The 12,132-nt window shown below is 41.2% G+C and overlaps 1 protein-coding gene across 5 annotated transcripts in view; it reads right to left on the bottom strand.

The window, feature by feature from the left end:
• Positions 1 to 12,132, bottom strand: part of RAPGEF4 (Rap guanine nucleotide exchange factor 4) — a 311,598-nt gene that overhangs the window by 223,015 nt on the left and 76,451 nt on the right. Inside the window, exon 1 of one of the 5 annotated variants that reach the window (XM_057551329.1) lies at positions 5,611 to 5,979. The exons of the other annotated variants lie outside the window; for them this stretch is intronic. Coding sequence (XP_057407312.1) covers positions 5,611 to 5,622 — 12 coding nt within the window. The 5' untranslated portion in view covers positions 5,623 to 5,979. Of the gene's footprint in view, positions 1 to 5,610; positions 5,980 to 12,132 lie in introns of those variants that run through there. 5 annotated transcript variants of the gene reach the window in all.

Here is a 12,132-nt window from a genome sequence, read left to right as displayed (position 1 = left end):
AGTTAACACTTCTGGGCTTGTTATGTGTTTCTGCTCCAGAGAGCAAACAGATACAAAGCTAGTCTCTGGAAAAACTGAAAGAGGGCTTCAGGGAGGGGAAGAAGGAGATAAAAACCCTGTTCTGACACGCACCCCCATGTTCACAGCACTATTCACAACAGCCAAGACATGGAAACAACCTAAATGTCCATCGACAGACGAATGGATAAAGAAGATGTGGTACATGTATACAGTGGAATACTACTCAGCCACAAGGAAGAATAATGCCATTTGCAGCAACATGGATGGACCTGGAGATCATTCTACGTGCAGTCAAAAAGAGAAAGACAAATACCATATGATATCAGTTATATGTGGAATCTAAAATATGACACAGATGAACTTATCTACGAAACAGACTCACAGACATAGAGAACAGACTTGTGGCTGCCAAGGGGGAGGAAGAGTGGGGGAGGGATGGGTTGGGAGTTTGGGATTAGTAGATGCAAACTATTATATATATAGGTTGGATAAACAACAAGGTCCTGCTGTATAGCACACGGAACTATATTCAATACCCTGTGATAAACCAAAATGGAAAAGAATATGAAACAGAATGTAGATATGTATAACTGAATCACTTTGCTGTACAGCAGAAATTAACACAGCGTTGTAAATCAACCAGGCTTCGATTAAAAACAAAAACATCCCTGTTCTGTTCTCAAGAAAGGCCAGGAGGCTCTGGTGGGCTCTTGTCTTCATGAAGAACTTGAAGATGAGAGAAGCCAGCCCTCACACTGGGAGGGCTGCTATGACCCTCTCTGTATCCCCTCAGAACACAAATGTGTTCCATCTGCAGCACCTGTATCCTTTGCCTGCATCCAGCTGGCATCTTTCTGTCAGTCGCACTCCTATCAGCCTCATGATGACAACGCACAGAGGAGGTTTTCTCTAGAAACCCTCTGACTCCCCCTGGCAGATACTCTGTCCTCCTCCCACCTCCAGCCCCTGCATGCACCTCTGCTGTAGCTCATATCTATTCATACGGTAAGATTTTCATATATTCCTCTTCATTAGACTGTGAGCTCCTTGAGGGTCACACTCTGTTCAGGTCTGTGCCCCAGTGCCTAGAGCAGCCCCTGGCATTTAGTGGATGCACCACATATGCTCGCTGACATGATTTACACTGATAAAAGTATGTGTATAAATTAGTAGAGGCCATATGGCTGGGAAAGGATATAGGGACAAATTTAGAGACCTTCGAATGCCCCGGTAGATGGTTTACACTTCTCCCAGGGCAGCAGTGAGAGCAGCACCAGGTGTCTGAGCAGGCATGTGTGTCTGAACTCCTGGCTCTGTCTGTGTGTCCATCCTTCACTGCCTCTCAAGGCATTTACTGGATGCTTCTTTGGAGCTAAGGGACTGATTACATCATATCGTTTCTTCCAGTCACGTGTGATAGGATTATTGTACCCTCCTTTTGACAAATGAGGAAGGAGGTTCAGGGAGACTGTGTAACGTGCCTGAGGACACAGAGCTGGTGGGAAGCAAAGCCAGGACTGTCAGGATCTAGCCAATTCCAGTCCACGGCCTTTAAACGCTGCACTGCCTCCCTTACTTTGGCTGAACTTGAGGCGAGACACCAGCGGTGGTGGGATGGGATTGGAAAGGAAGAGATAAATAAACAGTTGATTGTAAAGGGAGACTGGCTAGGACAAGGAGGGGCAGGGGAACAAAGTTAAACTGAAGTACTGAAGAGTAAAGTATCATGGTATCAATAACACGTTTTCAAATAGTTTAGCAAAACAAACATATATGAGCATATGTATTCGTGTCTATATATACACACACAGAGAAATGTAAATATATATATGGAGAGAGAGAAAAAATTTTTTCAATTTTTCTGAGCGTTTGAAAGTTTGAATAAATAGTCGGAGGGGAGAAAAGACAAGTTGGACATTTCAGACCTAAGAGAAGTCTGGAGAAGAGGCCAGGATGAGGAAGAAGAAAATATAAAGCAACAAGCAGAAAGCAAGAAAGAGAATTTGAAGGAATTAATTGCCAACTGTGCTAAAACATCTCTAAAAATTTATTAATAATACCAGGACTCACTAGGATGATTATGCACATGCTTACAATTATTATTACCAGGAATTCATGTAAGGATTTTAACTTATTAATTTTCATTTATTAATGAGTACCTTGTTTAAGATGCTATCTGCTATGTACGATGAAACCTTTGGTAATTATGGAAAATTATGGTAGATTTAATGGATTTAGAATTTATGTACATTAAATATTATGAAAAATGAAAACAGACCAAGATAATAATATTTGCAGGAATTACAAAAAAATTAATGTCTTGATCAAATAAAGCATAAAGCATTCACATAAATTGATAAGTAAATGCCAATGTATGTATGAGTAACATGTCCTGAAAGAGAAAGTATAATCAGTAAAGAAATATTTAAGAAAATCCCTACCACCCCAGCAGTAATCAAACATGATAACAATATGATGGAAAATATATAAACATATATAAGTATATATACATATATATACACACACATATATAAATGTATATAAAATGGTCCTGCTAACCAAGGCTGGATGTAACAGGCATGCTCAAATACTCCTGGTGGCAGGATAAAAGTCACTGAAAATACATTTGGTCATATTTATCAAGAGCCATAAAAGTTTTCATGGGAAAACTTTTTCTGGGCATTTATCTTAAAGAAGTGATTCTCAAAGTATAGTCCAGGGATGAGGTGGATCTAGACATTCTAAGAGAGTCCATGAGTTCAAAACTCTCTTCATAATAACACTAAGATATTACTTGCCTTTTTCACTCTTATCTCTCACAAGGGCACAGTGGAATTTTCCAGGAACTGCGTGATGTATGATGACACCATTGTCCTGACAACTAGGAGAATGTGTGCTTGTAGGACTGGAATTCGGGGGGTGATTCTGCACCTTATTCTCGCACTTTTAATAGCCAGACCACAGAGGTCACCTCTAATCACAAAGCTTCAAATCAATCCCCCTCACTCTGTCTCTTAAAGTACTGATGGCCATTATCACTTACATCTGGCAGAAACCCCAGTTTGGAAGCAGAATGTCTGTATGAGGGAAGGAATAATTACACTGGGAAAATTTTACACAGACTAGTAAGGAACCAACATATTATTCAATTGTAGAGCCTTAGCACTGGGCAAAGATGCCAGCCAGGTACATGCAGAAGCAGCAAGTGCAAAGCGGCAGAGTGGATACCAGAGCCTGGAGCTGGAGGACAGGGGTTCTCGGCAGATTCATCTGGGGAGCTTTAAGAAGCTATGATGCCCAGGCCCCACCTTCTAGAGATTCTGGTTTCATTGGTCTAGAGAGCGCCCATGCACGGGAATTTTCTAATAACCCCCCAGGTAATTCTAATGTGGAACTAGTTTTAAGAATTACAATTATAAATGAAAGATAACAAAAAGTTTTTCTTGCCTTTCAAATAATGTATTTTGATACAATATGAACTGTTGCCTATACTTTAACCTTTTCATTCACATAATTTGTGGCTCTGCCTTCTTGAATTTGCAAACCGAAAGGCGAGGACGAGGCACTAAATTTTTCAACTCATAAGGCACCTAACGTTCAACATTAACTTGAACCACTGCTGTCAGCAAGGCAGGATTTCAGTAAAGGTACATTTATTTTACAAACAGGTGGCCTAGGAAGCTGGAGAGCTTTCCAAAAGGGCATTCAGCAAACTTGGGTTAAACCAGGAATAGATCAGAATTTCCGGCCAGAACACTCGACCACATCAATAGCCTTTAGAAGGTCTGTCTTGCATTTATTGGTTTGAGTTAGACAGCTCAGAACACTGAGGTCAGTGAGATCAACCTCAGGCAAGACTGCAGGAATTCGGAGCTGCCGACTTTGGGACAGGATTTCCTGCTGCTCCTTTCTCAGTGTCAGACACCCTGCCCCAGTGACTGCACCCTAACCTCTCCGCGGTGGCCTGTAGACTACACAGGAGTGGAATTTAGCCTGATGAGAGGAGGAAAGTCCCATGACCAGAGGGCTCCTGACACATAAAGAGCTTAACGATATCCCCAGCGCATACCACGTGTTCCTTCTGAAAGTCTCAAGTTCTTAAAAGTTTTCCCAACTAGAACTGACTTTGCCCTGGGGACCCGGTTAAACCTCAGAACAGATTTCTCCAGATGATGACTGAACAATAAACAGAACACAAAGCCAGGCATTTGGAAATACAACACATGACACCCTCAGAGGGCAGGCAGACCCCTAACCAAGCCCGCCCAGGGGTGCAGAACAGGAGGAGAAGGCAGCAGGCAGCACAGCACAAGTGAGGAAGCCCTGCCTCTTCTGCGTGGTCAGTCCCTTGCGACAAGCCTGTCTCACACACTGTAATTTGGTTAACTGACCCCAATCCTTTAGGGAGGCTGAAAAACAGCCTTGTTAGCCACACAAGAATTCACCAGATCTCTTTGTCTTTGGATGAAATGATAGCCTGGGTGGAAATGAATCTCTCCCTGCCCTCCGCCATATGTCCTTCAGCACCCTGTGTCTTATCTCATGGTACTTTTCAGTTTGTCTGATATCAGGGTGATTTGTGTTTATGCTTGTCTGTCTTCTCCACTAGATCGTAAACCAGGAAGACAGATGCGGTGCATTTTGCACCTCCCTGTGGTGGGAGCCAACTATGTGTGTCGAATACGACAGAAGCTTCTAGAGATGAAATTTTCAAAGTGGGATCAATTAACATTGAGTAGAGCAGCTCTTTAGCAGGCACGCAGCCTGGCAGGTGAGCTGAGACAGTGAAGAGGGCCACTGCAAGATTAAAGCGCGGGGAGAGGGTAGGGGGGAGGTGTCAACAGCGTGCAGGTAAATGCACAACCAGGGGAAGGATTTCAAAACCTCCACCAACAGCGACTCCTAAAAGACGTGAGTGACCACTGCACACTCCTGAAATGAACACCGAAAGGAATACCAGCTCAGAAGCAATTCCAGCACCCTGCCAGCAAGCCTACCCGCAACATCTGGGCATTCCTGGCACCTGCCAGCCAAGCCTTGATCTGTTCAGACCCCCTGATCATCTTCTGAGAAACAGTGAGATCACAGCTTTTGGAGCTGGCAGGACTTCAAGTCATCAATAATGTAACAGAATTCCCATAAACACTAAGGACTTCATATAGTCTGAGAGCTGCAGGCAAGGTGCCTACCAGGGCATCCAGAGGGTGAAATACCATCACTCTCAATCTGTTTCCTTGCCCCAAATTCATTTTTAATATATGCCATTCACCAGATAAATACATATATTTAATATTAATGTGATAAATGTAACTCTGCCTACTTATGAACAAATATCTCCTAGAAACATTTAAGATCATCAGGCTAAACAAACATATCCTTCACAATCAGAAAAAGATGAGCCACCACTCCCCCCCACCCCCACAAATAAAGATGAAATCAAATTATGTCAGTGCCGTGGTACATATTTAGGTCTGGTGGAACATACTTAGAAAAGCCAGAGATGTTTTAGAGTATAATTCCTAGAACTAAACTGCAAACTGTGACATATAATATCTCCCCACTAAAGAATAAAAAAAGACCCATTCTGACCTGGTAGGGCATACGTCCTTCTTTTTCTTTTTCTCAGTGTTCTCAGACATCCAGTGAAGAGTGGTGCTTTATTTGGACAGCAAAATGCACCTTCATCGCTGATTATTTCCTGTTAGTATCTATTACTGTTAAGAGGATCTCAGTCCGGAGAGAAAACCGGGGCCGGTGGTTCTTCAGGAAAGCTCAGGCAGTCAAAGGCAATAGGAAAAGACTTCCTATATATACATATATTATTTTTAACTTTACTTATCTCCTAGTAACTTCACTCCCTTCCTTTCTGGATTTGAATCATTTCACCATCCCATGGAAAAGCTTGAGGACAGAGGAGTGAGACCCTGGGGCAGACGTGAGGTCCGAGTCACCGGAGCAGGCTTCCGGCTCGGTTTAAAAGAAGCAGAACTGTGAGGAGAGAGGCAAGAGAACCAGCCAACAGGATGTGTGTGGCTGGAGTTCCTGGCATGAAGTCTTGGCTTTCATGTTTATTTTTGGATGTATTTTTCTTAGCCCTTTGATGCAAATTTCTGGCCTGGGAAGTAACCCTACAGTACAAGCTCCAAAGTTGCCAAAAGTAAGTACAGGCCTCTGACTTGGGAGAAAGCAGGTCCCTTGGCTTTTAGGTTCCAGTTAAGCCTCAGATGAGGGGGTGGGTCCCTGCACATTAACAGGCAGGCCAGGGGCTGCCTCTCTGAGGATGGGTCGTATAGTTCAACCTCAATACCCAGGGCCACTAAACATTTACTTGAAATACTGGTCTACCTGGAAAGCCCACCATTAATGCAAAATTGAAACAACCTGAAATTGTTTGCATGCTGAATAAAGTATTAAAACCCACCCAAAGGGCTTCTGAGATTTTTATGTTCTAAGATACTATGTTTTAAGCGTTGGGCTTTAATTTTTCTGACAGCCCAAGACAGATAGGAACATCAAATCTGTTCAAGCAGGAGCAAATGCCTCTGAGAGGTATATTACTCCAATATGGTTTTTAAAGTGCATCAGCAAACACTAAGCTGCTGTTATTTCAATAATTCCTATTCTCATAGTGGCTTGAAAGATTATTAATGGAAAAGGGCTTTTTCTCCCTGCATAGTCCAAAAGAGGCAGTAAACAGAAATAGCTAAAAAGCTTTTCAGTCCAACAACTGCCAACGTATCTGGTAGAATCGAGAAATAAAACACTGAAAATTAGGGAATAGAGATAGATGTAAAAATATTTCTTTGACAACATTCACTACTCTTAGAAATATTCTTGTTTACAAATTGTATTCTTTTCCTAAGGCAGAAACATGCACATATTTCTTATTCTTACCAGTTTATATCCCAGAAAGCATAAAAAAATTTTCAGTCAACAATATTTATTGAGGCCACAGACACATTTGGGGAATAAACTCTATGGGATCAATCATTACCTCCGAGCAACGGGTCTCTGTGATATTGTATGTCCTGGTTAGAATAAAATCACAAGAGCTTCTGGGTAACTACTACAGCTAAGAAACCACTTTTATTGTGGCATGGGCCAGACTACAAATTTAAAATAATTGCTTTCATTTCTAAAGACTCTAGTTTCATTGTTGTCTTTAAATTTCAAATAATTTATTCACAAGTGTGTATTATTTTGCACATGCTCAAACATAGCCCACAGTGAAGGAAAGTTTTTGGCCAGAATGATGTTCACGCAATTGGAACACAGGTAGTAGATCACTAGTGCAAGGACCTCAGTGGTGTCTTTTATGAGTTTGATGCAGAGTGACTTTCCAATCTACTTTTCTGAACACACTGGGCTCATCTACTCATACAAGTCCATGTACTTGGAATATTCCATGTAAAGATGACAAAACCTGCTGCAAACCTAAAAGCATCTTCACCCACGATGTTAGAAAGTCAGGGAGCAAACAAAAAACACTCCTTGTTGTTGTTGTAACCACTGGAAACATTAGACTATATTTGCTGAGAAGAAATTCATGGAATTGGACAGTAAATCCATATTTATTTATTCCAAGAGCCACCAGCAACCATAGATACTCATTAATACTTGATCCAAGATTATCACGGCTTAAAACTCCCAAGCCTACACTTAACTACTTTGCCATTTAACTTCCTTACTGAGGGTATGTAATGCCACTAGGGTCAAAGAGTTTAAATTACAATTCTCAAGAACTAAAAATGGTACTCCAAGACTTTTTAATTTTTTCTGAATGAAATTCAAAAACATAACTTTCTCCTTTCTCTCTCACTTACTCTCTCTCCTGAGATGCTATGGAAAAGTGAGATGTTTTATACCCTCGTTAATATTTTTTATTAAGTTCTAATATCAAAGAGGCATGAAAAGAGGGAAGTATTATTGACCAACTCTGAATAAATTTACTGTAATTCACTTAAGCTAAGAAAATATGACCTGACTTTGAGATGGAGATCCCAGCTCCCTCAAATATGATCATAAATTGGCAACTGAAATATGGAAAGGAAAGAGGAGAGAAAGTTTTCATTAGGAAAGATATAGGGTACAGAGAAAAGCATCAAGCTGCTACCTCAGTTACATCTTGGGGAATATTTTTTTTTTTTTTTTTTAAAGGCAACAGTGAACAGGCTAGAGAAGAAACACAACCTGGCCTGAAAGAGTTAATCATGCCTCGTTTTATTTATTATTTATTTATTTATTTATTTATTTATTTATTTATTTATTTTTGGCTGTGCTGGGTCTTTGGTTCGTGCGAGGGCTTTCTCCAGTTGCGGCAAGTGGGGGCCACTCTTCATCGCGGTGCGGGGACCGCTCTTCATCGCGGTGCGCGGGCCTTTCACTATCGCGGCCCCTCCCGTCGCGGGGCACAGGCTCCAGAAGCGCAGGCTCAGCAGCCGTGGCTCACGGGCCCAGCCGCTCCGCGGCATGTGGGATCCTCCCAGACCAGGGCTCGAACCCGTGTCTCCTGCATTAGCAGGCAGATTCTCAACCACTGCGCCACCAGGGAAGCCCAATATTTTTTTTTTTGATATATTTATATAGACGACTGAAATAATGCTGCTGGTCACATTTATGACAATAATTTTAAAAAATACTCTGGGTGCTACCAGTTTGACTTACAACATAATAGACAACATAAAGCAGGAGTTTTGGGCATGAAATTGAATAGGATTTCAAAATCTCACGTGTAGTTCTCTGGGTGTGTATCTGTGGAGAGCTGAGGAAACTTGCCTTTGGTCAGGAAAGGAAGCAGGGTTACCTAGCTCTCTGTTGCCATTGAAGTCTCAAGTGTAAGATTTTAAATAGCCTATTCGCTCAGCCTATTAAAGAGCTACTTGTAGACTGTACTACCTGTTAGTGATTACACACCATAATTTTCCTGGTTAGAAGTAACTCAGATTCCTGGTCCTTGTCAACCACTTTAAGTGACATCAAAGGCATAGATAAGGAGGAAAACCTCAATCTGAGAGTGCTTGCCACACAATGGGCCCACCATGACATTCTTCAAAAGTAAGCAGGGAAATGAGATGAACATGCAAATTTAGACCCATGATTCAGATGATCTAATTCCTACCGTGTGGGAACTATGGCCTAACAGTGAGCTCCTTACCATGCTGATGGGAGCGGCAGTATCCAGCTTACCTTGCTGCTGCCTTCTTTCTGCCATTTCATGGTTCAGTGAGGCTTCTACCTGAATCCTGAAGCTATGTCATCCTTCCCTTTTGATATTTGGTTACCAGATCTAACTTAAATTTCAGCTGACAGCATGAGCTTGGGTTTTAATGTCGCTGACAGATATTATGTACCAGTGTAATGAATGGCTGAATTATAGACTCCGTTATCTGACATAATCAAGAAATAGGTGTTCTGGTTATCCAATATTTTGCTAACAGATTAGTGTCACATATGCCATCAATGGATCACCTATATTCAAAGAACAGAAATAGAATTTACTTAATGATAATGATATATTATACTATGAAATAATATTATTGACTTGCTAGTCCATTTTCTCTCTCCTCCAAGTAGACAGAAGCCCTGGCCCAGAGAGCAGAAGCCCTGTCAATCTTCTTCACTGCTATAGCCAGACCTGACACACAGGAGATTCTCATTAAGTATTTGCTGAATAAATGAATAGTGGAATAAACGTAAGTCAATTTTCTTTACTCGGAAGGTAATTTAGAATTCCACAATTTCTTAGGATTATCATGTACTGTATATGCACAAGTGTGCCCATTAATAAAGTTCTGATTCACACAGGTTGCTAGATAATTCTTTACTCAGAAGGTAATTTAGAATTCCACAATTTCTTAGGATTATCATGTACTGTATATGCACAAGTGTGCCCATTAATAAAGTTATGATTCACACAGGTTGCTAGATAATGGAGTTCCTCGCATTCGCACTTTAGCCAGTTAAAACGTTGATGGAGCACCTAATTTGTACTCTGTGCTTGGTTGCATGAACAGGTAAATAAAAATGAAATATCTTACTAAAATCTCTTGCTCACTATGAGGTTCCAAACCCGAACCTGTAAAATAAGAGGTCAGTCTAAAAACTCTCTCCATCCTTTTCAGCTCACTTAAGTCACTGACAGGGAAGACCAGAATCATGCTCTGAGGTTACAGATGAGGGGTTGGACCCACGGAGCTACAAAATCATGTGGCAAGGTTTGGGATACTAAGGACCACCTTCAACATCCATAGCCCCATCTAATAATTTTCCTCTAAGGAAAATCTCTGTGAAAAACAGCCCTAAAATATACTCAGATACAATCCAACCAAGGGATCAAACAAATCAAACCAATGCATCACTTATAGTGAGGCATCCAGACGTTAAGAGCATCCTAATGTACTCAGTGTCACCTTTGACTTCTTGCCAGAAGTGTCTGACTTGATCTAATCAAACATTTAAGCTCTAACTTCCGTTTACAGGAAACCCTGGGCTAGGGGTACAAAAAAAGATACCATGAGAAAATGATCAGACAAACCTTGAATTTGGGAGAAACTGACCTGGCCTTTTTAACAAGTCAATGTCACAGAGAAAGAGAGACACAGAGAGAGGGCAGGGGGGGAGGGGGAGAGAGAGTGACTTAGACATAACAATCACATGTTAACACATGGTTCTTTATTTGAGCCTGGTTTGAAATAAAACAGATATAAAAATACTTATGGAATAAATGTATTTATTTCTGGGTATTTATGGGGAAATTTGAACTGTGGACTGGATATAGATGACATTAGTATACTATCTTTAGTTTTGTAGGTGAAATAATGGTATTATGGGTATGTAGCAGGATATTCTGATTTTTTGGAGAAATATGCTAATATATAGGATGAAATGTTGTGATGTCTGTCATTTACATTAAAGTGGTTCAGCAAAAACAGATGAAGCAAATATGGCTATATGTTAACAACTGCTGAACTAGGTGAGAGTGTATAGTCGTTCATTGTATTTTCCTTTTTGATTTTCCAAACGTCTGAAAATTTCTTAAATAAATTTTTTTTGTGGCCATGCCACATGGCATGCGGGATCTTAGTTCCCTGACCAGGGATCGAACCATGCCCCCTGCAGTGGAAGCACAGAGTCTTAACCACTGGACAGCCAGGGAAGTCCCGAAATTTTTTATAATAAATTTTAAAAAATGTTCACAGGTAGCAACTTCTCAGGAACTTTCTTCACAGCACTGAGGCCTCCTAATTAAATTTTTAAATATTGCCACAAACCATCCTCCACCAGCAACTTGAATAAGTCATCACAGACAAAAGCAGTTATAATGACATACATCACAAGTAGGAGTCATTTTTGTTCTTAAACCAGTCTTCCGAATTTTCTTTTTGGAAAAGACTTTTCAGTTCACCTTTTAAATGAAAGATCCAAAAAGCGGCTTATTTGCCTCAAGCTTGGTCCCTTTTAATTGACAGAAAACCTCTCCGCACACACCTCATGCAAACCTACTTTGGCTCTGCCTTCCTAAAACTCGCTTTTGTCTCTGAACTTTACAGAGCAGTTGGAGCTCTTTAATATTTTCTAAGAGGAACATTTCAAACAAGTAACCCTGCAATTTATTCACTACTGCCAAGAATAAAAGTAACAGGTTTCACCACCAAGGCCTTCCAAGGCTTTGCAGGACTTTCAAGGCAAAGCATCACTCATTCACCTACAGGTTTGCTCCCTTAATGCAACTGTCATTTGTTTGGCTCTGGAGGAAACTATTTGATTACACAAAATTCTTTTTAGATCAAGTTTAAAATCTTAGCCACACTGGGACAAGTGGCGAAGCCTGCCAGCTCGATGGGTTAACGCCTGGACATACTGAGCCGAGGACAAAGATAAGGAACAGCCACAGGTAAAAATCAGAAGCTTGTAGAACTGAAGAGGAATGAGCGTAAAGGATGCAAGGGCCTTTCTAAGCACTCCATTTACCATGACTGCACGTAAGATGATTTCTTGCCCCATCCTTCTTGTAAATGAGCGTGGTACCCTAAAGGGCGCTGGTAAGCAGCGGGAAACGCACAAGCCGCCAGGACCGGCTGCCTCCATCCACTGCTGTGCTACCCGTGCGTT

Source organism: Balaenoptera acutorostrata, chromosome 8 (assembly GCF_949987535.1).
Source record: "Balaenoptera acutorostrata chromosome 8, mBalAcu1.1, whole genome shotgun sequence".
NCBI classification, from domain to species: domain Eukaryota; kingdom Metazoa; phylum Chordata; class Mammalia; order Artiodactyla; family Balaenopteridae; genus Balaenoptera; species Balaenoptera acutorostrata.
The sequence above is the reverse complement of the archived record's forward strand: the minus strand, read 5'-3'. Positions and strand labels throughout refer to the sequence as shown.